The sequence below is a fragment of the Phyllostomus hastatus genome, unplaced genomic scaffold (genome assembly GCF_019186645.2).
Source record: "Phyllostomus hastatus isolate PE091 unplaced genomic scaffold, TTU_PhHast_1.1 phas_scaffold_93, whole genome shotgun sequence".
Taxonomy (NCBI): domain Eukaryota; kingdom Metazoa; phylum Chordata; class Mammalia; order Chiroptera; family Phyllostomidae; genus Phyllostomus; species Phyllostomus hastatus.
In genome coordinates this window covers 38,971,762-38,998,046 of record NW_025334042.1, presented here as the reverse complement: position 1 = coordinate 38,998,046, position 26,285 = coordinate 38,971,762, and the positions used below count along the sequence as shown (strand labels likewise).

General features: G+C 37.7%; 1 protein-coding gene across 1 annotated transcript; it reads left to right on the top strand.

The window, feature by feature from the left end:
- Window positions 1-7,612: 7,612 nt before the first annotated feature.
- CMAS (cytidine monophosphate N-acetylneuraminic acid synthetase) lies at window positions 7,613-26,152 on the top strand. Its single transcript, XM_045830149.1, has 8 exons — window positions 7,613-7,968; window positions 15,058-15,200; window positions 15,344-15,499; window positions 18,372-18,505; window positions 20,223-20,317; window positions 20,692-20,863; window positions 21,724-21,877; window positions 25,563-26,152. The coding sequence occupies exons 1-8, from the start codon at window positions 7,709-7,711 to the stop codon at window positions 25,751-25,753; spliced, it is 1,305 nt and encodes a 434-aa protein (XP_045686105.1). The 5' UTR covers window positions 7,613-7,708; the 3' UTR covers window positions 25,754-26,152.
- The last annotated feature ends 133 nt before the right edge of the window (window positions 26,153-26,285 follow it).

The window sequence follows — 26,285 nt, the reverse complement described above, 5'->3', positions numbered from 1 at the left end:
AAAATGGGCATTTTGAATTCACCACTTTGCAGACTATTGTTCCAGAAGCATTCTCCATTCAGAGCTAGACAAATCCTTTTCTGGTTTGGTTGGCCTTAAATCTAGTATTCATGGGACCCGTTCCACAGCTTTAGAGAACACGGAGTCCCGGGTGCTTCCTGACCCACCTTGGCATTCTCAGTAACAGAGGATGGCTCCCTCAGCAGATACAGTATAACTGCTTCCCTCCACCTTCTATTCTCTCATGCCTGTCATAGAAAAACGGCTGTAACATGTCTATAAAGTGTGTGTCTGTAAAGACCTGATATTTTGCTCCTTAATTGCGGACAGGTCTTTTTCAAATGTTTTTAATACCACAAGAGCTCTGCCACCTTCAGACCTCTCCTTATCAACTCTTGCCATGGAGTTCGAAGGCTGAGGTAGCTGAGGGCCTTGCTGATTCGGAGCTCAGTATTTCTCAGGCACCTCCCTTTTATCGCTCCTAAAATCGTTATCAGCAAGAGTTTTGTAGGGAAAGGCAGATAAGGAGCCAGTGAGTCCTTGCAGATAAGCTGAGCTTCCACTGGAGCCTTTCCTTCCATATTAATTCTTCTCTTACTTGCTCCATGTGACTTTATTTTCTATAGTTCTTTATTTTCTCCAGTTCCTTTCCAACCTGATTTTTTGGAATAATTTTCCTACCATTAAACACATCCATGTTTTTTAAAAATTATATGTCTTGCTACACATTTTTAAAAAGTTAATCTGTTTATCCCAGGTATTAAATGCCAATTCAAATCTTAATAATTATAAGGCCACAAACACCACAGTCCGAACCCTCGTGACTCAGTCCGAACCCTGGCACCTTGTTCGTTGTCTCTCCTCGAGGGACCTGCATCCCGAGTTCGGGCAACAGGATCTGGCAGCTGAACTTTCTCCTGTTCAGGGGCCGCCATCACACCTTCTGGGAGAACCTATGATTTGGTGACTCTGTGAGCCCTACTATGGGTTTTAAAAAATATTGTACTGATCATTACCTATTTGGACATATTAAGCTAGCTTTCTAAGATCCTTACCAGGAATCTGGGCCTGGGGAGGGTTTCCTCCTTCTTTCCTGAGCTATAAAAAAGAAGGAGGAAAAAAGGAATGGGGGGAAGAATACCCGACTCCTTGGTTGTGGTGATTTTAAAAATATGTCCATAAATTCATTAAGGTGACTCCCCTTCAAAAGTAAAGCCCAATTTCCCCCTTTGAGTGTAGACTGAACTTAGTGACTTGCATTGATATTAGAATGAAACACAACTGACAGTATATGACTTTGGAAACTGTCTTTAAAAAGTACTCTAGCTTTCATCTTGGTTGTTCTGTTCTCCACTTTTCTTTTTTAAAAAATATATTTTATTGATTATACTATTACAGTTGTCCCATATCCACCCCCCTTCATTCCCCTCTGCCCTGTACACCCCCTCCCACCCACATTCCCCACCTTAGTTTATGTCCATGGGTCATATACATAAATTCTTTGGCTTCTACATATCCTATACTATTCTTAGCCTCCCCCTGTCTATTTTTTACCCACCATTTATGCTTCTTATTCCCTGTACCTTTTCCCCTATTCCTCCACTCCCCTTCCCCACTGATAACCCTCCATGTGATCTCCATTTCTGTGATTCTGTTCCTGTTCTAGTTGTTTGTTGGTTCATTTTGTTGTTGTTGTTGTTGTTGTTTTTACTGTCTTCCACTTTTTCCTGAGTCACTTGCTCTGAGGATGTCAGCTGCCATACTGTGAATTGCCTCATAAAGAGGCTCACATACAAAGGCACTGAGAGAGGCATTTGGCCAAAAGCCAGCAAGGAACTGAGACCCGCAATCCAATAGACCACAAGGAACTGAGACCTGCCAACAGCCACGTGAGTGAGCCATGTTGGACTTGGATTCTCCAGCTCCAGTCAAGCCTGAGATGATTGTGGCTCCAGGTGAGGGCAGGACTGAAACCTCATGAGAAACCCTGAGCCAGAATCATCCATCTAAACCTACTCTCTGACCCTTAGAGATACATATGTTTGCTGTTTTAAGATCCTAAATTTTAGGATAATTTATTATGTAGCAAGAGGTAACTTGCATATAACTAGTAAGAGCTGCCAACACACCCAGATAGCATTGAATCTTAATTTGGATTCAACGGAAGATAATCACTACATTGTAATCCAGCAATTTTGTCTGTGGAAATCCAGGAACTTTCACCTACATAATTACATGTTTACACACAAAGTTATTAGGGATTATTACCTTACATAAAAATGCTGAGCAATAAGAAACGGTTGAGCTAAATAAATTATGGTCTGTCAACTTCAAGTAATTTTATACAGCATTTAACAATAAGTTGAAAGACTTTGTAATAATACAGACGATGCCAAATGAATATAAAATTGCATGTATATTGCACTTACAACTCTGTAAAAATCTATTCATTAAAAACCTAGTAAGAAAGTCTTAGCTTAGCTCCAGAGACAGAAGTGAGGTCTTCAGAGTCTGCAAGTCTCTAACAACCACAGGCACTGTAAGTGGCAGCCAGGACTTTCATCCTATGTAAGACGACCCTGAAGACTCACAGAAATGTGAAAGGAAAGAGGACTTTACACAGAACTAAGATTCTTGCATCACCAGACACTGCGCTAGATTTAGACATTGGTGTGGCTTCATTACTGCCCACTCGCTGGTGAAATTCATCACCATTAACAAAATTATATTGAACAATACAATTCACTGATCTTTCATAATGGGCCAAATTCTGAACTAGGCACTTTTATACTATCTTAATTAATTCTAAGATAAAAATGATGCCTAAGCCAGATCTGGAATTTAGACATGGCTGTCAGGTGGAGCTACATGACACCCTTTCCACCCTTTCTACTCATAATGTATATTAAAGTAATCTGCATATTAGTGAAAGGAAGCATTCTAGAAGCCAATGTGACCACAGAGGCAGAGATTGGAGTGCTCCAGCCACCAGCCCAAGAATGCCAGCTGCCATCAGAATCTACAGGGAGGTGGCAGCCTTGCTAACACCTTGATTTTAGCCCAGTGATATTGATTTTGGACCTCTGGCCTCCAGAACTGTGAGAGAATACATTCCTTTTGTTTTGAGCCACCAAGTTAGCGGTAATTTGTTATAGCATTCATAGGAAATTAACACACCATTATTTTCTTGAGAATGTTTATGTTGATATTCATGGGGCATATTGATTTGTAGTTTTCTTGAGATGTCTTTGAATACTGGCCATGTAACCCACATACCTGAACTTGTGCCCATAAAATTTATCTTTTCTTTTGTTTCTAGCCAAAGCTAGCCTAAAATCTGACCACCTCCCCTGTAGTCTACTCAAGGAAAGTTGCTTCGGCTATTGTTCCCTCTTTCTTCTGTATCATTAATTTTTCTCTCTCTCCTTTCTATTACTACCACATAAAGATGGTGTACTTCTGACCTCTTAATTAATAAATAAAATAAAAACCTGTTCTGACCCCAGTTAACCTTTCAACTACTGTCTGTTTCCTTCTTGTTCCTTACACAATTCTTTATTCAGTTTCCTGTACTTACTACAAACTCTACATTCCCTCTTCCCATTCCTTCCTTAATCCACTCCAGGCCAGGGGTTTGCTAACACCAAGCCAATGGACCTGCTTTCCTTAAGGTCACTGAAGACTCCTCATTGCTATATACAACAGTTTCTTTTTATATCATCATCATAACATTTGATATAGTTGATCATATTTTCCTCCTTCTAACACTTGCTTTCATTTCTGTTTCAGATACCACACTGGTTTCCTTTCTGTTTAGGCTGCTCTCCCTCAGTCTCTTTCACTGTGTCCTTTTCATGTCCTTAACCTCTGCATGGTAGAGAGACCAGGACTCAGACTTTGGACTTTTCTATCAGCTTTTTCATTCTAGCTGATATGTAGTTTGTCTCTTTTCCACCTACTGTCCTGACTACAGGTCATCTACTACTATGGTTTTGAATACTATCTACATGCTGACAATTATGATGTTATAATTATATTCTAGACTGTCCTGTGAACTCCAGACTTATATATTTAATAACACTTTTGTATCCCTTTGGATGTCTAGTAGGTGTCTCATATATGACCTGTATAAAACAGACTGGTCCTTTTACACTCTCTTCCATCTCAGTAAATAGCCGCTCCCTCCTAGTAATAGCCAGGTCAAAGATTTTGCTGTTGCTATATCTCCCTCTTTTTCTCACTCGCCTCACCGGATCTGTCAGAAAATCCTATTAACTATATTTTTAAGATATATTCAGAAATTGAGCGCTTTTCATTACCTGCAATGGATTTCCAGTGCCCCAGTGCCTGAGGCACAGTAGGCATGCAATAATAATGTTTTGAAAGAATGAATAAATTACGTCATATTCTTGCTCTCTGTAACTGCCTTGACAATGCCAGGCCCATAATACCTTCATGTGCTATAATCTGGCCCACATGTTCCTCTCTATTCACATCTTTTCTTACTAACCAACAAGTATCATATGCTCCAAGTACAGTGACCGACTTTATATTTCCCAGTTTATTATGTTGTTTCATTCCTCTGTGCCTTCCTCAATGCTGTTCCCTCAGCCTAGACTGCTCTTATGCTTTAAGAATATTTCAAGGTTCATCTCAGCCAACAAAAATATCATTCTAACCTAAATATATCTCCACTGGAGCTTGCCTACTTCCGCACACACAAATTCTACCACAGCACAAACCACAAACTGCTGATGTTGGCCTGTCTCCCCATCAGAGCTCTGAGCTCTGTGTCTTGCTCATCTTGCTTTGCCATTCCTAGAGTGTAGCACAGGCCCTGGCTGGTGGCATGCAATAAACGTATCCATCCAGACAAATGTCCATGGATGGACAAATGAATGGATAAAAGGACTCAGATGTATATTGCATTTGTTCATATATGTAATCATAAAACAAGAGGTAATATAAAGACTTGTGTACTATAAATATGAATAAATGATTCTTTGGTAGCAACATTTAATATTTATCTTTAAAGGAAGAATGAGTTGAAAATTTGCTTTGAGAGTGGTTTATTTTTATTCCTCCAAAGCAATACAAAGACAAGCAAACATTTTCTCTTCCTGGTAGTTATTTTCTCCCTCACTCTCTCTCTTTTTAATATTTCTTTTATTTTGAAAAAACACTTAACATGAGATCTACCATCTTAACAAATGTTAAAGTGTACAATACACTAGTATCAACTATAGGTACAATGTTGTATAGCAGATCTCTAGAGTTTATCCATCTTTTTTAACTTAAACATTATATGCATTGACTACAAAGAAGAAAAATATATTAAATGAGTGTATTCTAACTTCATTGAAAAAGTATTTGTCAGACTTTCCGTGCCATATATTGACCTAGGGTTATATTGAAAAGTAGAATCACCCTCCACTTTTACTACCATTCTCTCTCTCCCTTTCTCTCTATCTCTTCCTCTCCCCCTCTCTTTCTCATGATTGAAACAGCCAGTTGTCAGCTCTAACCAAAATTGTACTGTAACAATACAATGAATAAAAAATGCTTTATTATCATAAGGGTACAAAAGTATGTGTCGGCAGAGACTGGGGAAGTAATGTGAAATGCAGTTTGCTGACATTTACTGAGTACATACTGTGACCCACATGGCGTTCTGGATGTGATTATAAGGAAGGAACAGTCCTTTTCCTGGAGGAGCTCACAATCTCACTGCGTTTTCTCAAATTGCTGTAATCTCCTTTGATAAGTAACTGTGTGCCACTTGTTCTGTTCCCAGCTTGGAGGACACCAATGTGCCACCAGTGTCAAACTGCTCAGGTTTTGGTGGCCCATTAGCTTTTATGAGCTTCTCAGGAATTACTGTGGAGAATGGTAACTTTATTATTAGTGGGAACTAAGATTGTTATTTGGGTGGAGAGAAGAAAAGAGTTTTTTGTAGGTAAGAAGCAGGTATCTTTCTCACATAGTTGCCAAAAAATCAGTGTTGGTGTTTCCGAAGCACAGTAACTACAAATGTCCTATTCAAAGAGCCAGTGTATGGGCAAACTGACCACTTGCGCTGTAGTCTTGGGCTGGCTCTTGGAGTCCGGCCCCTTCTTCAGGCACTGCACTGATATTTGTCCATAGCCATCCTTCCCCATATCCAAGAAGAGCACAGCTTTTTCTCCTAGAGCCACTACCAGGAAGGGCAGGGCCATCAGCTACTTCACAAGCAAAAAGATCTAAAGTTTCCAGTGCTTATCCTAGGACTCAAAACACTACAGGCTTATTCCGTATCTTTCACAAAAGGCCAAGACCCAAGAAGCACAAACATCTTTTTACTCTCCTCGAGAAGGGACAGCAATACCACTTTCCATTCCTTCTGGATGCATTAGCCCCCATGTAGAACAGACAAGGAAATTCTCTACTTCCAGATGAAAGCTTGCAAAAGTGGTGAAAAGCAAAATGCTTGTTGTTAGGTCAATGGTGCCTTCCCCAAAATCTATAAAAAACAGCAGGGTGTGTGTGTGTGTGTGTGTGTGTGTGTGTGTGTGTGTACATGTCTTTGAACCTCTGAGCTGGATCAGAAAGTTTAAATGATGCCATCAGGGCTCTTTCTCTTTTCTCTCTGTATCTCTTGGCCCTAATTTCTTTGGTGTGAACATCAGTCTCCCAATCCATTTCAAAACAGCAACTCCCCTACCCCCATACCTTATCCTGCTCTAAGGATTCAGATATATGTGCCCTTTAGTACCCAGAAACTCATCAAGAGAAAGATTTTTTCTTTTCCCGGGGATCTCTGGGAAGGACTCCAATGGGTTCTGCTTGATCATAGGCCTGTCCCTAGACCACAGCTGTGTTCAGGAAGATGAGGTACTTACATTAACTAGCTTGGGTCACACACCTCCATCACAATGCACAGGATGTGAATGAAAGGAAGCCCCACCAGGTAAGACAAGTAACACCTCCTAAAAGGGAAAGAATTTTGGCGAAAAACCAAAAAACTTCAACCAGAAAACCGAAGCTAAACAAACACATGAAAATAACTAGAATAGGTGTTTGCTACACTAAAAGGAATATTCAGGTTTGTTTCCAGGTTTTTGTCGCTAGGTGGCTGGTGAAGTTGATAGAAAGTATAGAGGCAGAAGCATTTTGAGCCCATAGGGAGAGCTGAGTTTTTAGAATGTTGTGTTGAAGGTGACTGCAGGACATTCGAATGAAATAATCTCTTGGAAGTAATGAGTGTCGGGAATATGGCGGAAAGATATATATTGAAAATACAATTTTTAAATATAAAATTGATTCGTGTTAGGGTGCATCAGGGTATGCTGCAGGAAACCCACTACAATTCTTACATGGGTAAATTCTCTAGCAAAAGGTCAATAACCTACGCTATTTTAGGAACTTCCGTACAATATCATCCCCCTCACCCCCAGCCCCCGAAGCTATACTTCCAGTCATCTCTGGATTCTCACTGCTAGGCTTGGGTTTGGAGAACCTGCTAAGAGAGCCTGGAGAGGAAGCCCGGGACTACAATTCCCAGCGTGCTCCGCGAAGAGGGCGGGGCTGGATGGGGCGGGTCGGCTGGGGGCGAGGCCAGGAGCAGCCACCCGGCGAGCGGTGAGGCGGGGTGATCCGGCGGCGCCGAGCTGAGGTGGCGAGAGAGGAGATCCCGGATGTGGAGAAGCTGGGGAGAAGGCGTGGGAGGAAGATGGACTCGATGGAGAAGGGGGCCGCCACCTCCGTTTCCAACCCGCGGGGGCGGCCGTCCCGGGGCCGGCCGCCGAAGCTGCAGCGCAACTCCCGCGGCGGCCAGGGCCGAGGTGTGGAGAAGCCCCCGCACATGGCAGCCCTGATTCTGGCCCGAGGCGGCAGCAAGGGCATTCCCCTGAAGAACATTAAGCACCTGGCGGGGGTCCCGCTCATTGGCTGGGTCCTGCGTGCGGCCCTGGACTCGGGGGTCTTCCAGAGGTGCGCATGTACTGGAGTGGGCAGCGCGGCCTGGGCGGGGGTCCGGAGTGGGAGCCGGCCACGGGCGATGCTGGGGGTCTGGGGGCAATCGCTGCTGGAAAGGGTGTGCAAGATCCGGCGTGTCTGGGCCCTGGCCGAGAGCTCAGGGGGAACGGGCTCCCGCGTATTCCTTGTTCTGTAGCTGCTGATGGTCATGACCTGGGACAGTTCCAGTCCCCGCCCTTGAGAATGCGACCCATAAAGGCGGAAATTTTCTCTTAACCGTCTTCCGCCGCTCTTGTTGACCGCACTGGGTGAAGGAGGCCACTCTTGTGAAATGACTTCCATAATGTGTGAACTCTGTAGAAAGGCCATTGGGGATCCACTGTTGCTCAGCATCTGATGACCACTTGGTGCTGCCATTAGGGAGGCATCAGGTTCATTAATGGTGGGGTGTAAATAGAAAGGATTTCTCATTTTAAGCTCAGCTTGGAGATCCTTTCCTGACCTTTGAAAAATACTCAACTGCTGTCTGCCTGCCTGTGAGTCAGCACAATCTAGGGCTCCCTACATTTGTACGTAGGGAAGAGACAGTGGGAAAGCGTACAGTTGGCTGTTTCATAAGCTTGTAAATGGTTTTATCATGCCTTTGGAACCTTGGCTGCCCTGAGGACGGCATCATAGAGAGACATTGCCAGATGCCATAATGGTTGGGAGTTACAAGCTGATGTCATTCATAAAAGATGGGAGGTAGAATTCTGTGCCAAGAATGAGTTTACACCTAGTAACTTCAACCTAATTATATTTGAATTTGTTATTGTGGGGAGTAAATTACTTATTTTAACGTTTGATGTCCCAGTTTTGGTTTTTAAAGAGATGGCTGTTTCTGAAGCATATTAATTACCCACATGTATATGTGTGATTTTCATTTACCCAGCCTTGTTTAAAAAAGAGGCACCAAAAAGTGTACAGTTACTAATTTATCTTTTTAATCCAATGGAAGCCTGGGCGGAGCGAGGTAAATAGGAGCTGGCCCACAGAAGATAACACTAATGTAATAGGAAGTGTGCAGAGGAGAGATAGGGAAAGACTTGGGGGTATAGTTCAATTCAGTAAATATTTACTGAGCCCTAATCCCTGCAATATTCATCCAAGGGGATAATACCAGCGTGAATATGTCGTGGTTCTTTCCCGTGAAGCCTACAGACTTTCGAAAGTTTTTACCTTCTTACAAAGAGTATACACCGAAAAATAAGGATTCAGAAGGTGCATCCAGACTGCAGTGATATAGTAAAATTCTGTTTTTGTGAAATGAACTAGAAATTAAAATTACAGGTTGAGAGTAAAACTCATTTCCAACTTATTGTTGCATACATGAAGGTATGCAACAAGAGGTATGTTGCATACCTTTCGAACTGGCTCACCAAAACAACCGGTAAGGCTTGTTTGAAGTACCATCATATTCAAGGGCAAAAAAGGATTCATTCATTCAGCAAATACAGGGGTGGACAAAAGTAAGTTTACAGTTGTTGAGTATGCAAAACACAGAGTTTATTCTTGTATTATAATTTATTAATTATTGTATTGTATTACTTTCCATATGAACAACTATAAACCTACTTTGGCCAACCCCTGTATTTACTGACAACCTACTTTATGACAGGCAATAGGGCCAGTCCCTAGCCTCATGGAGTTTGCATTATAATAGGGAGAGACTGACAATGTGCAAACAAATTAAGGTACATTTATCAGGTGGTAATAAATATTTTAAAATTAAAGTAAGGTAATGGTACACTCTGCCACCAGGATCCTCTGTTTCTTGGTTTTCCTATATAGTCTCTTCCTTTAGGGTATCAGAGTGGTTGTGTTGAGAACTGCAGAACTTCCCATACACATAACAACTCTGTCCAAACCTCTGTTCTCAACCAGATGCCAGCGAGGTTTCTAGCAGCCTAAGTCTGTGTTCCTAGGATGATCCCAGTCCCACGTAAAAATGCCTGCCTGAGAATGCTCAATTTTGCCAGAACTTTTCTTTCAACATGTAGCTCCTGAATCCCGTCTTACAGCAGTTACTTTAGAAAGTTTGTTGTCCTGGCTGGAGTAGCTCAGTGGATTGAGTGTCAGGCTGTGAGCCACAGGGTCGCTGGTTCGATTCCCAGTCAGGGCACATGCCTGGGTTGCTGGCCAGGTACCCTATAGGGGGTGCAGGAGGGGCAACCACACATTAATGTTTCTTTCCTCTCTTTCTCCTCCCCTGCCCCTCTATAAAAATAAATAAATAAAACGAGAGTTTGCAATTATAAATCTCTTCGCTGCCCTTTGAGACCTAAATTTACTGGTCCTCAAGGACCTGATAGCCATCTCTTTGAAATTCGAATGTTCTGGGGAGATAACTCACTCAGTCCCCAGCCTCTAGGGAGGATACAGGTGCCTTGCTTCAGCTTGCACCTTGCCTCCTGTCATCAAGTTAGATGTTTGCATCTCCTCTGGCTAAGTACCACTTAACAAACCCAGAATGGCCTAGTTACATGGAGTGACCCCCTTTAACATCCCACAGTGCCTTTCTCTTAGCATACCCCAGCCTTGTTTGGGGGAATTTAAATTCAGTTCATGCTGGATTAGGTTCCCTATTGTAATAGTTAATGAATGAATAAAACCAGACCTTGCTGCTATAACTAGTGTCTGGCTTTGTTCTTGGCAGTATTCCTCATATTATGCCAGGTTTCAGTCTAGTCGAAAAGAACTTTCCTTTTGCAACTTAAAGTCTCATTAGGTCTCACTGGGTTCCCTGCTCATCCTTGAACCAGTCACTGTGACTGTGAAAACACAGTGCTTGTCTTGGTATAATTTAGCCCCTCTTCCACTCCTGGAGCCAATAATGAAGCGGCCCTGACACAAAGACACAGAGGTTAATCAGGAGAAAAATCGGAGTGCAGTTACCAAAAGGGGGAATAGATGCTATAAATCAAAACCCAATAAACAGCCATTGAGGCAGACATTGGGGATTTTGCTATGAAATTATTGGAAAAGATGTATACGAGTATATTAAACAATTATTTTCCTGTCTTCATTTATTGAATGCATTTGTTTGAAATTCCCTGAAAGAATAAATGACTGGAGCACTGTAGTAACTTTTTCTGTGCCAGTTTTATGTAATACATCTAGCCTAGAGTATAAACTCCTTAATGTTTTATACTTTGAGCCACCTATGGTACCTGTCACTTTGCCAACAATAGTACTTAGAAGTAATAAAATTTGCATTTCCCTTACTCATAAAAAGAGTATAATCTTTCCAACTCCTTTTTCTAACGTAAGATATCTGTTACTGTGATTTTACTCCGTGAGTCACACAGCTGCTTGCTATCAGGCATCCTTTCTAGGGATCTGGAAAGTTTCACTCAAAAGTTACTAGAAAGGACCAGCACTACTTCCTCCAGGAAGCTTTTGCTAGTCCCCTCTGTGGAAATTAATTGTGCCTTTGTTTCCCCATGTGTAGCAGTGTTGTTCTTTGCTTACTGAGTGCACTATGCTGGGAGGCAAGACCATAGACTCTGGGTCAAAGTGTGTGGATGTATTAAGTGCAAATTTGGGAAAATCAGTTTCTTTGAGCCTCTGCATCCATCTTGAGAATGGATTTGTGTCTGTCTCATAGGCTCGCTGAAGGAATTAAGTGAGATAAAGTGTATACAACCATTAAGTTAGTGCCTGGCATATAGCACGAAGATCGATCCTTGACATTGCCCCCTTGTATTGAAGGTTTTTACATTCTTCATCTCTTCCATGGGCCAGTTGCATTACTGGTAAAATGGGAAAGTAGTAATTATCTTCAAAGTTGTTTTAATGCTAACATTCTTTGGAGCCAGATTTGGCCTGGGATGACCCTCGCTCTACTAAGTGAAAAGCTGATGAGAAGCTACTCCCTTACTCACTTTGGTGTGCTTTTTTATATCCGAACCTCAATTAAAATGTGCTGGCTTGAATTTAATTGACTTATTCTGAAGCTGCAGTTAGAGTTTGGAGCAGCCTTCCTGCCTCTCATCTGCTTTCTTTGTTCAACAAATATTTACCCCAGGAAGGAACTGAAGAAATCTGACTGGTTTGTGTTTTGTTAGAGCTGAGTTTGTAAAAGCTTGGTTTTCTACAGTGGTTCAGTTCTGTATAAGTAAAGCTCAGAACAAATTAATTTTTTTAACGGTTGCCTAACATGTGAAAAATAAGTGTTTCTAGGGTGTGGACTTATGACTAACAAAAGGCCTGTGTTATCTTTAAAATGGCTGCGCATGATTTGAAATAACTTTCATAGGCATCGTGGTTGATATTCCTGTTTATCCTGTTAGAGGTAGTATGACTTCATGTGAGGCTAAAGCCACTGGCATTTAGACTTTGACATTTACTCTAAACTTGATTGTAAATTTTATGTGACCTGTTTGTTCACTTGCTCAATTTTTCTCTTTTGCTCTTCCTCATCTGATTCCCCTAAACCACAGGAGGATTGTCTATTTACTTGGACCCTTTAATAATAGATAATGATCATTGGATTTTAAGTGTACAAATTGGATGCTATTTTTACATTCCCAGTGTCATTGCCTTATGTAATACATACAAATTACACAATTTGGACCTTCGATGGTCTGAAAACAGAACTTTAAACAGAGTCAGTATGAGGATTAAATAAGACTGTGTAGGTGTTTTTTTTTATTAACGTTTTTATTTTATTATTTTGAACAGCCAACATTTTTTTAATGTTCATTCTGTGGCTTATAGAATGAACATTCTATATTGTGGTTTATAGTTGATCCTCATAACAGCCATAAGAGGTAATTACTGTTATCACCTCCATTTTACTGAAAATTGAGGCTTTGGGAGATTATGGATTTTGTGTAGTCATATAGCTAGTGTGTATAGGACCCTTGTATAGCAACCGTATAGGACCTCTATAGGACCCTTCCTATAGAGTCCATACTCTCAACCATTTCCTGCTTCACTCAACAAATATGTATTAGCACCTGTTACATGGCAGGCACCATAAAAATGCTTTGTGAAAGGTAAAGAATTACAGAAAGGTTAGTTGTTGCTTCCTTACTTCTCTTCCTCAATGGCTTCAAGGGAATTAGAGTACTGTGCTGGCCAACACAGTATTGTAGGGCTGAACAACGTGGCCTGTTCTCAAGGTCTGTAGATCCCCAGTATCCAGGATAGTGCCTAGTGCCTGAGACAGAATAGGACTAAATAAACATTTCATGAGTGAAGGAATGAATGAATGATAAAAGGCAGTAAAGAAGAAAAACAAGCAAACAAACCTCTTCCAAAAACCTCTATTTTATTTAACTTATCTTTTAAGCATTTCAGAAAGTTCACTGAATCCTGTGGTGTTGAATTTTCATACAGTAAAGATCAGGACAATAAAATAAATGGCTTCAGCAATTTATTTAATGATGTAAATTATGTGTCAAAAGACCCATATTCTTGTTTTCAGTATTCACTTTTAAGTATATTCTCTTATTTTACTGCCCTCCCTCGCTTTCTCTGTTTAAAAAATTCACTAGATTTTCAATGGTACTTTACTTTCTTATATACCTTTGACTGTGACATTTACCTATCGGAAAATCTATCCTCAAATTATTTCAGATTTCAAGATGGAAGAAGACAGGGTCAGAGTGACATAAGTAGGTATGAGACACCTGACCTCTAGCCAGTGACTCATTTTATTTACTAGGGTTCCTTAGAAAAAAATGGGGGAGGGGAGATTAATTGATTTCATTTCTAGATTTAAATCTTCCTGCAAATATTAAAGGGCATAAATCAAATTAATAAATGAAATAAAGAGATAACAGAAAATTTTCTTTAGTTACTTTCTTTTCATTCTTGGCAACTGAGTGGAGACATTTGACATTTGTAATTCCTCTTCAGAGAATGTTGAATGAAGAGGCTAAAAAAAAGTACATGCATATGCCAAAGACTATAAGTCATTAAATTATCTTTGTGTAGTACACTGTTAAAACATTATGGCTAGAGTAATATTCACATCTTCCATTTCTAGCAGTGGGGATTTGTAAAGGTCCCTGAAACTTTTCAATAGAGACCGGTGCACCTCTCCATAATGGCATTTTGTTTTTAGTTGTCATTCATTTACGTCTAAATGGGCAGCTCTGTTAGCTGCGGTTAATAGATCTGTTAAGCTAAAATCTCCTGAGCCAATCAGGTCATGTTCTAATTGTTATCAATGGGCTGTAACCCACTTGATTGTGTTCAAATATTTATATACCCATTATTAATTTGGCGAAGAGAGTTGCAACTTTTTGTTATTTTTGGGCCCAGACTTATCATTTAGCTTCTTCTAAGTTTAAAACTTTCAGCTTCATGGTTTGGCAAAGCCAAGTCCACTTTTTTTAAAACAAGTATATTAGAATACTTTATAAAATATTTTAAATTTGGATGAGGAATAAGAAGCAAAGTATTTTTAACTTTTTTTTAAATTTGAACTTCTAGAGCTACTATTTTGCTTAATATACCAGTGGCCTTAAAAATACCAAGTATCTTTCCAGTTTTATGAAATTATGTCTGGAGCCACATCAATAATATTTATATAAATAACAATATGTCATATGTAGTATAATTACTTCCGTATGTAAATTTAAACATATCCATGATATTTTATTCAGATATTTTAAAATATTGCTTATATTCAAAATACTTTATAATTTTGAAATTTTATAGTACAGTGGTACCTCAGTACTCATCGTTAATTCCTTCCGGAACACTTGTATTGACAAGTGTCAATACCGACGAATACAGAACAATCAAGCATTTTCTTTAGCGGGGTGGCATCATGACTCAGAAAAGTTCTAGCAAGTGGGACAAGTCCCAGGCAAGCGCCAGTGCTGAAACATGTTTTTCTCATCCAATGTGATGAGTTCAGGATTTGACAGGTTCTGAAGCTGATGAGTATTGAGGTATGACTGGACTTTGGATCTCTAACATTATTTTGATGGTACAAAAAGTATTTTAACATTACATAAGCTGTATTTTTGGGTTTTAGAGCACCTTTTTATTTTTAATGATTTCTTTTAGTGACTTGGCATTATTTATATATTTTTAATACCTATACAGTGTGTGGGTTTCAACGGATCACGATGAAATTGAGAATGTGGCCAAACAATTTGGTGCACAAGTGCATCGAAGAAGTTCTGAAGTTTCAAAAGACAGCTCTACCTCATTAGATGCCATCGTAGAATTTCTTAATTTTCACAATGGTATGAGTTTAATAGTTTATTCAAAATTTTATGTAATTTCCAACTTCCTTATCATTTCCCAAGACTTTCTTTAACATTTGCATTTAAGATTTCTGGCTCACAAAGAACTTTATTCTGATGTCCTTTTAATTTGTTTTTTTAAGAGGTTGACATCGTAGGAAATATTCAAGCTACTTCTCCATGTCTACATCCTGCTGACCTTCAGAAAGTTGCAGAAATGATTCGAGAAGAAGGATATGATTCTGTTTTCTCTGTTGTGAGACGCCATCAGTTTCGATGGAGTGAAATTCAGAAAGGAGGTAATCTGTTACATCAGTCTTTATTTTAGCTCATTTTATGGAGAATCAGTCTATTAGTTTTTCATATGCAGCTGTTCTTTAGGAGGAAGGAGAGTAACAAGGGAGCAGTAAAAGAGAACGTGTGATTCTTAACTGTAGTAGGTAATGACATTTCTAAACAGTTCTGCATCTTGTAATTATTGAGGCAAGACAGTGAGCCCAAATTGAGTCTTTGCTTTCCTTTTTACAGAGACATTTTAACCCTTTATGTGCCTTTTGATACTGACTTTATAATTTTTCTAGATCAAATACTTTTATGATTTTTCTAGACATGTTTGACAAATTCCATATAAGCCATATAGAATTGTGGGAATAGAGAGCATTCACCAAAAAGTTTCAGAGGACCTCAAGAATGAATTGTGCAATTACTTCCCAAAATATGTAACTCTTTATGTAAGAAGAGGTCCATAGGGTTTAGCTAGAGCCGAATTTCTAGGCATATAAACTAGCAAAATATTTAATATGAATAGAATCACCAACAAATAGATAAATGTAATATAGTTCAGGAAAGGCATTGTGGTCTCTGTTAGGTGCCTTGACATTTGTTGAATGCAGGAAGCTGGCCTAATTATCTCTAACATATGTGTAACTTAAGATGTTATTCTTTTCAAGGTGTATCTTTAACATGTTATTCCATTATCTTGCACCACCATCTGTTGTTCCTTATAAGAAATCAACCGTAATTCCTACCATTATTTCTCTGAATAGGATTTTCCTCAGGCTACTTTTAAGATTTCATCTTTAGTTGTACTGATGTGCTTTTTCTTTGTGTTCATCTTTTGGGAGTTCTCTGAACTTTTTATATCTGTAGGTTGGTAGTCTGTCATCAGTTTTCAAAAATTCTTTTTAAATATTTCTTCTGCCACATTTTCACTCTCCTCTCTTTCTGGGACTCCCACTTAATGGGTTTTAAACAATTTTATGGTGTCCACATGTCTCTCACGATCTGTTCTGTATTGATTATTTGTTGTTTATTTATTTACTTAGTTTTGTTTTTGTGCTTCATTTTGAGTGATTTCTGTTGATTTACATTTGAGTTCATTGATCCTTTCTTCTGACTTGTCCAGTGCACTGCATATTCTATCTGGTGAACTATTTCAGATACCGTGTTTTTCCGTTGTAGAACATACCTTTAGGTTATTTTTTAGAGATTCCATTCTCTCTTAAAATGCTACATCTTTTCATTCTTTAAAAAAAATCTTTTTCTCTAATGTCTTCAAGATGTTCATGATAGTTATTTGAAAATCTTTAATTGCATATTCCAATATCATGTGTCTCTGTTTCTTTATCATATTTTATCATATTCCATACAGACTGGAGTATATTTCTATTGGGCTGACAGGATAAGGTGCTAATCACTTTGATCTAATTAGGAGTTGGGCTGGATTACAGCTATAATTTCCATTCACCTACTACTGCAGGTGTCTGTCAGCACCTTGTATGTATGGATGATACCCCTCTGCTAACAGGTCGTTGGGATCCAAGCACTATGAAACTGTAACGATCTCTCCTTGCCTTCCCGCTGATTCCCAGCTTCCTGTGCCACCGCACATGCAGTGAAGTTCTGTCCGGAGAATCTCAGGGTGGGAAGAACTGGCTTTGTGTTAGAGGTTCCTACAAATGACATTCTGTGACTCTAGTCCACAAGGCCATTAAAAACTCTTCTCGTTTCTCCTTATTCCAGCAGAGTCTCACTGCTTAAACCAAGCTTGATCTTTCTCTTACATCTTCCTCAAACTAAGTAAATATCCCTAGTGAGAATTCAGCCACTGATCCTTAATCACATAGGAAGGACTTATCCCCCTTTCCTGTTTTTCAAATACTACTTGAATTATCTAGTTTACACGTATTTGCTTATTGTCTCTGTCCACCACTAGATTGCACACTCCAGGAGAGGAGAATTATGTTCACTGCTGTGATCCAGCTCCTGTAAAACTATACCACATATTCCATAGATGTATGCTGAGTGTTTTCCTGACTGTATCAAACATTGGCGTGGCGTTGAGCAGAGGATGGTTTAGTTAGGGAAGTATGTGGAGGTTGTTTCTACCACTACATACTCTTTGTATAGAGAAGTAACAATCGGAAGTGAAGAAAGGTGCTGAAGAATTACCAGCTATTAAACACACACACAACGCAAGTGCATATGTACCCATATACATCCACAAACACAATTTAGGTGAAAGGCAAGGGAATCCCTATATGCCACTAATGAGGGCATCATTTATTATATCATATTATGATAATTAATATTGATATTGCTGAGCCTTCATTACCAAGATTAATAATAAATAAACATTATGGTTAATATCTTTTTTAACCACTGGTAAGAATACATAACATGTAAACATTTCTGTCACTAAAAGTTTCAGTAATTTAATGGTGAAATTTTCACTTTTCTGTAATAATTCCATAAAGTCATTTCTAAACCATGTGAGATAAATAATACATACATTGTGTTTCTATAGAAACAAATAATGAGAAATAATTTAAAGGGTTCAGATATTGAATATGAGTATTTTATAATAATTCAGGTTTTTTGAATCTGTTGTACTCGAAGGTTGCCTTGATGCCCTCCCAAAGCATTATACTTACATAAGTACCTTAAAATCCTATTATGCAGAATTGCTCTATGAAATACTTTATTTTTTATTATTATTGTTATTATTAGAAAACAAGGATAAGTCATCAGAATTAATAGAGATTTTGTTAAGATCCTTTTAAATATTTATCCAGATACAGAAATATTCTATATTTTGAGTTTATTTTTATGCTAAATGAACACTTTTAGTATCCAAAGCAGTGTGGACTTACTATAGCTTTTTGCTTTTAGTTCGTGAAGTGACTGAACCTCTGAATTTGAATCCCGCTAAACGACCTCGTCGACAAGATTGGGATGGAGAATTATATGAAAATGGCTCATTTTATTTTGCTAAACGACATTTGATAGAGATGGGTTACTTACAGGTTTGTGTCTTCATTTTGCAAAAACCTCTTAGACCCTTTTGTGTGTATACTTTGAATTTTAGGAAAGACGTATGACACAGTTGATAATGGAAAATATCAACCCTTAGAGGAAAGGCACTACTGACAAGATTTATTATCTGAGGCATTTATCCTACAGGCTCACCCAAGCTGGTGTTTGGAATCCATTCAGTAAATATGCAAGGAATTCTGCTACAACTGTAACATTAAGATAAGAAATGAATCAATCAAGAGTTGAATATTCTATGAGTGTCCTGGTAGTCATATTATTCCATTCAAAACTCTGTTACAGTTATGTTACTGTCAAGTTGTGGTTGTACAGTTGAATAGCTTCTATTGCTTTATTTAGGGAAAAAAAAAAAGATGAAGAAAAAGCAAAAAAAAAAAAAAAAGCAGTATAGTAAAGGTGAAACAGCACCAACCTCAACATCATGAAAACTAATTATAGTTTTGTCTCTATCCCTATGTAACATTGCATATATTGTTTTATCCATTTTTGCTCTTATCTTAAAATAAGGAAGTTGGCTGTCTCATCTTTAGAGCCTACGTGGTTACATCATACACTTTTTTTTTCATTTTAGTTAAAGCTGTTATTTATTCAGCAATTACCATGCACAAGGACTATATGAAACACTACATAGGGTATCTCTTGTAATCTGCTGAGCAACAGAATAAAGTGGACATTCCTCGCCCAGTTTTTCAGAGGAAGAAATGGCAGCTCTGAAAAATGAAGTGATTGGCTCAAGGCAAAAATAAGTAGTAAATGGTACTGTCAGGATTTGGATTGAGATCGTTATGTTACTCAAAAAATAGCATTAAAAAGAAAAATCAGAATTCTACTCTCTATAGTAGAAATTCTAATGTGACTTACGCTCTGAGGGAAAAGTATTTTTCTCATCTTCTGGTCAGTGTATACGCAAACTATAAACAGACTAGTTTGACTGTTAAGGAAAATTCAATTTGACAGAGATACCACCATCCCTAACTGTGGTTTGACCCTTCTCTAAAGTGTGGAAAAATATGAAGTGTCTTATCATAAGTAGACTTGTGAGGAGACTAGCAATAGTGAAAAATGAAATTTTCCAGTAATTGACCTTGATATTGAAATGAATGTAATCATAGGAAAGGTTTCTCCTTTTGCTCCCTTATCCCAGGGTCAGGAAACCATCCCTACCTTTGCCCACATATGACCCAGACAATATGACCCCACTCCCATCAGTAGCACAGGGGTCTAAGGCGATTCTGTACAATAGATACTACAGTTATGTTTTCTCCCCTATCTTGCCCCTACTTTTAAATAGGAACAAATTCCAAGCACATTTATACTGCTTTTGAATGATGATGAGAGAGACTTATCAGAACAGAAAATTCCTGTAGTCATAATACTGGAGGATGGGTATTATTTCTACTTTTGGCAAACTTAAAATAGAAATCTATTCAAACAAAAATGAGAACTTGCACTATTAGATGAAATGTTAAGGTTATTTGTTTTATGTGGTTTGAATATATGGGAAAAAAAAAGATAAGCTTTCCCCTCAAAAAAAAAAAAAAAGATTTGTTGAATGTCACTAATGGTACTGGGTTACTCATTTTTCTCAGTACTATAGAAATGAATTCATTGTTCTGTTATGAGGAGCTTTTTGATATATGTGAATGCATGTTAAAAACAGTACTCATGGCATTTGTACTATATGTTTAGGGTGGAAAAATGGCCTACTACGAAATGCGAGCCGAGTACAGTGTGGACATAGATGTGGATATTGATTGGCCTATTGCAGAACAAAGAGTATTAAGGTAAAAACAATTTACATAGCCTTTGCATGAGATTCTAACATTTTTAGTAGATATGTTTAATTGTATTTAGAAACACTGATTTGTGATACTCCAGGTATCTTAGGATCCATGTAATTAGTGTGCTCATGTGAGGAAGACATGTACATAAAATATTCCTGTAGATGACCTATTCAGTAAGTTGAGAAACACATAGTCCACCCAGACCACACTACTTAGGCTCCACTGTAAGGTGAAGTGTGTATGTGAAGTAAATATGAAGGGTAATGTTTGAATAACTGAATGGGAATGTATTATTAAGTGTACTTGCGTTAGCCAGATGAGAAATAGTGATTAGCATTGCACTTGTATTCAAAAGTATATTTGGTTTCTTTTAGATATGGCTATTTTGGCAAAGAGAAGTTTAAGGAGATAAAACTTTTGGTTTGCAGTATTGATGGATGTCTCACCAATGGCCACATTTATGTATCAGGAGACCAAAAAGAAATAATATCTTATGATGTAAAAGATGCTATTGGCATAAGTTTATTAAAGAAAAGTGGTATTGAGGTATGTGCCCCTGAATATAGCAATGTTTATTAAGGTTATGATTCAGGGTCAAGGAATATGTGAGGGAAACAAGATGCACACTCTTAGTATTGGCTATTAAAATATGATATTTAGCCTTCACATACCTAGAAAATTATCATACTGTTTACTTTTAAATGAGAAAAATGTCAACTAGCAAGCAATATTTATTTTTTATTTAATAAATGTGAACATATTATTTTTAAATAGGTGCTATCTAGTTGCTATAGGATCTTGCATCAAGAGAGATTTAATAAAAAGTAGGTGCCACTGTTCAGAAAAATAGCAAATATCTTGATACCTTAAAATGCAGCTTATTCTTATGATTAAAAATTTAATTCAAAATAGCATATTATTTTATTTACTTTTTTAATAGACACATACTTTTTTTTATACAGTTAGGTATAGGTAACTGTTAACAATTAACACGATAACAATAACATTTGTTTTTAAAAATGAAGCCTAAGATGATTCTCATAATTCACTGAAAATGTTACACATGTGTCCTAAGCAGCACAAGAGACAGATTATACACTTTCCTTTGGATAAATTGAGTTGTAGGAAAATCTTAGATTGGCTTCAGACAGTGCATGTTGTATTTTTTTACCTGTAGATAGAATCCTTTCCATAATAGAAAACAGTGTCTTTCACCTTTACGGGACTACTAGATATAAAATATTTTAAAGCTTTATTATTTTAAAGTAACAGTTGATTTTACTTAATTTGTCCTTCAAAAGGTCAAAGGACTACTCAGTTATGACTTGTATTCTTTACGAGGTCTTATCTTATTCTGAAAGATTTGTTTCCTTTATTTTCTCATTTTGCCTTTTTTTTTTTTTAAGGTGAGGTTAATCTCAGAAAGGGCCTGTTCAAAGCAGACACTCTCTTCCTTGAAACTGGACTGCAAAATGGAAGTCAACGTGCCAGACAAGCTAGCAGTTGTAGATGAGTGGAGAAAAGAGATGGGCCTGTGCTGGAAAGAAGTGGCATATCTTGGTTGGTATCTTTTCCTTCAGCCATAATAAAATGAACCAGGATTTTTTTAAAGAAGTAGAAAATAAGAAAGAAAATTCCCAGGATTAGCATTATCGTCAGGAAATAGAAACTCTCTTACATTACTGACAAAAAGTATTAAATTGGGGTAGCCTTTCTGGAGTTTACTTTGAAATATTTATTGAGGATAGCCTGGTAACGTGATGTCCAATACGTGCTGTGGAGTCAGGCCACAGCCCTGACTGGCCAGTTTTGGTATGGAAGGGCTTCATGTCTATATCTATAAACTGGAACTCTTAAAATTGCCCATTGTCATTGGTGTGTTGTAGAGATTAATGATATAGTCTGAATTAAGCATTTAGCAATTTCTAATATATAAAAAGTACACTGAATATTTTTAGCTGTTACTAAATGTACATAGTTTTGACACTAAAATTCCAGTTCCAGGAAAGAAATTGGACAAATGTGCCAATAATGGAGGAAAAAAAGAAATCATCTACATATCCTACAAAAATAGAATATCCATAAAATTAAATACTATGTACCCATTAAAAACAATGCTCTAAAGTATATTCATTGACATGATGAGATTTCACAAGTTTTTTACATAGTACTAAGCAAATATATTTATTAGATGTCTGCTATGTGCAGGCATTGAACCGATTCCTCGGACGTAATACTCACTGAGCTCACAGTCTAACGATGTCAGTATTTTAAATACCAACAATGGCACTTTATTAAAATACATAAGAACTGTAAACCATGTATGAATTAAATATTTACCAGGGTAATATGGACCTTAAAAAAGTACAGAATGCTTTGGAAGCATATGATCTGGGGCCTTCAGGAATAGCCTTTGAACTACATATGGAGGTTCCATGGATAAAAATACTATCTCTTTGATAGGAAGGGATCTAGGTTTTGTAACAAGAAAACAATTCTAATAGAATATATAACAAATCCTAGCTCTGCATATTAGTATCTGTGTGACCTTAAGCAAGGTTCTCTAAGCCTTGGTTTTCTGGTCTATAATATAAACACAAGTCAAACGCTGTAAGGCCATTAGAAAGAGAATCAGAAATGATATAAAATGTGTAATATCATGCCTATATACGAGGTATGTCCAGAAAAAGTTCAGCCATTATTAATGTAACCTGGCAGCCGTGGAGAGTGGACTAGAATGCACATGCATGAACAATGAGGACTTCACTGTACCAGTCAGTGGGGGTGGTAGACACCATTGTGAGCATGTGTACTATGTGGCCCTTACATTAAAAATGACTGAGCAAGTAGAGCCACAAATCTGCATCAAATTTTGCTTTAAGCTTGAACATTCCTCCATGGAAACTATCCAGATGATTCAGAACGCTTTTGGGGATGATGCAATGAGTGCAGCACAAATGAAGCGTGGCACAAATGCTTCAAAGATGATGGAGAATCTATTGAAAATGATCCATGTTCTGGAAGGCCTGCAACAAGCAGAACACCTGAGAATGTTGAATGTGTAGGGGCTGCAATCAACAAAATCAGAGAGGTCCCAAGGTCCACAGGGACCCCCCTGTGTGAGGTCCCAAGGTATCTACTTTGAAAGGGACTGAGGCACCATTGTCCTGTTGTACAGTGTTTCTTGTATCTTCGATAATATCTTTCTCATAGTGCATGGCTGAATACTTTCAGGACAGAACTTGTATAGTAAAAATAAGTGTATTACTTATACAGGTAAAACTCTAGAATTATATACGCCAAAACGTAGTGTCTATCCATAAATAGTGATAATTATGACTTTGAATATTTTTGCCTTTATTTAAAAAATGTTTCTACCAAGATAAGCACTACTTATATGAGATAAGAAGAAACTCTAAAAGGGAGATAACAGAGGAAAGAAGGGAAAGGATGGTTGAGGAACCCATGGACTAAGCCAAAGGGGGGTAGGATTGAGGGTGGGGGTGGGTGGGGTGGGAAAATGGGAGGAAAGTGGGGGAAAGTGGGGGGGAGTGGGAAAATGGAGACAACTGTATTCAAATGACAGTAAAAAAATGATAAAAGAAATAAAATTAAAAGTATGGAAAAAAATTTTAAAGTAGAGATCAGAAAATCAGGAAAATAGAGAATAAATTCCAAATTTTTATTTAAGAAATCAGAGCAGTGTTTTATATGGACCATATAAATACAATATAGAACAATATAGTCCTTAGAAATACTGATATTTTTATAAGTATTTTTCGGACTATAAGACACAACCCCCCTTCCAAATTTGGGAGGAATAATGGTTGTTAATGTTGCTGTTGAGTTCTGTTTACATTTACATTGGTGAAATATTATGTTATTTATGTTATTAAATATTTTACCACATTTTTTTGCTTCAAATTTTTTTTTCCCTATTTTTCTCTAAAACCTAAGTGTGTCTTATGGTCCAAAAAATACAGTAAGTAAAGCTTAGTTTGATAATACAAAGAAATACCTTAATTTTCATCATTATTCAGTGAAAAGTTTAAATTTTAGTACATTTAAAGATAAGAAAAAATATTTTAGTAGATAAATGTAAAACAAATAAACTTTTAAATAGCATTTTTTTTATTAGTTTTGCTCCATAGTAGATGTTATACTCAGAATGGCCAATCTAAGGTATTGAGAACTTCTGAAATTCCTTCTGTCGACAGAAGGGGGAACTACGAGGGTGGGGACTGAGAAGAAGCAAGGCAGGGAAGAAAGGAATGTGGTTATGTCAGTTGTGATGGTGATTTTTCAATGAAATAATTGATTTACAAATGAGAACTATTACAGATTAAAAAAGACTTAAGATACATATCAACAAAATGTAATATATAGATCTTGTTTGGTTTCTGATTCACATAAATCAACTATAAAAATACAGTTTTGAAACAATTGGGGATATTTGATTATGTACTATATTATTGGATAATATTAAGGAATTGATGGTTTTATTGGTTTGATGATATTATGCCACTTTTTAAAAATATATGTGTCTATTAGAGATAGATGCAAAAGAGTTTGGGAGTAAAATGTATCTGGGAATTTTTTTTTCTCCCCTCCAAAAAACTAGATGGTAAGGAATAGAGAAAAAATATTGATAAATGATCCAAAGCATTGATAATTATTCCACGTTATCAATTATTACAAGAACTTAGGTTCTTGCATATGTTTGAACTTCTAAATAATCCATAAATTATATATATAATGTCTAGCTATTATAATGTGCATGTTAAGCAGAAAGTATACTCCATTCTCCTCCTTTAACTGATAAAGGTTTATTTTGAATTGCTTGGGGAAACCCCCCCCGTCTCTATACTTTTCTTATATGTTAAATCCTTTAACGTATTTTTGTTCCATCTGGGGTGTCCAGCCTTTTGGCATCTCTGGGCCACGCTGAAAGAAAGAGAGTAGTCTTGGGTTGCACATTAGCTACACAAACACTAATGAAAACTGATGAGCAAAAAAAATGGTTTTAAGTAAATTTAGGACTTTGTGTTGGGCCGCATTCATAGCCATCCTGGGCCACGTGCAGCCTGTGGACCAGGGGTTGGACACCTTGATCCATAATATTCTTATATGCAGTCCTTTTAGTTATTAAAGTTACCAGAATTACTTATTGATTGCTGTTTGCATTGTTTGGAAAGGATATCTTTGTCTCTTTAAATATTCAGCCAGTATTTCCTTTCCTTCATAGGAAACGAAGTGTCCGATGAGGAGTGCTTGAAGAAAGTGGGCCTGAGCGCCGCTCCTGCTGATGCCTGTTCCACTGCCCAGAAGGCTGTTGGGTACATTTGCAAGTGCAATGGTGGCCGTGGTGCCCTCCGAGAGTTTGCAGAGCACATTTTCCTACTAATGGAAAAGGTTGTTAATTCCTGCCAAAAATAGAAATTAGTACAATGTTGGGAAAGAAATATACAGCCTACTTCAGCCACTTTTATTTTTGATCAAGTACAATTCCATGTTCTAATGTTTCAGAGAATGTGATTCAATTTGTGATATATCTTCTTATCTTCTAAAGCAAGGTCTTCTGAAGTCGTCACTCCAGAATCTTCTGTGAAATAATTGTGCTGTATTTTTCTCTTTAAGCAAGATAATTATTTAGAGATTGATTACTGTCTTTCTCACAATTTTAGTAAATGCAAGTGAGAACATAATCAAAATTGACTTTGTATCGTACCCTGTAAAACTGTGTTCGTGTGCTTTTAAGATGCTGATGTTTTATTTATTTGGGGGCAGTGATCTGATAAGACATGCTCTTCTATTAATAAAATTACATTTCACAGACTTGATGAAAACAGCCTTGTTGCTACAGAAGAAACCAAACATGCCTGGAAATCATTTAAACACTGACTATGCAATGAGTGTGAGAAACAAACCACTAAATACCAGGTGTAAAACTCCTGATCATAGTTTGCAC

Bases quoted from the DNA above. Each gene is read 5' to 3' on its own strand.
- CMAS (XM_045830149.1), top strand. From the start codon at position 7,709: ATGGACTCGATGGAGAAGGGGGCCGCCACCTCCGTTTCCAACCCGCGG. The intron at 20,318-20,691 runs GTAAAAACAATT...GGTTTCTTTTAG, and splicing joins GCAGAACAAAGAGTATTAAG to ATATGGCTATTTTGGCAAAG. The intron at 21,878-25,562 runs GTTGGTATCTTT...TTTCCTTCATAG, and splicing joins GAAAGAAGTGGCATATCTTG to GAAACGAAGTGTCCGATGAG.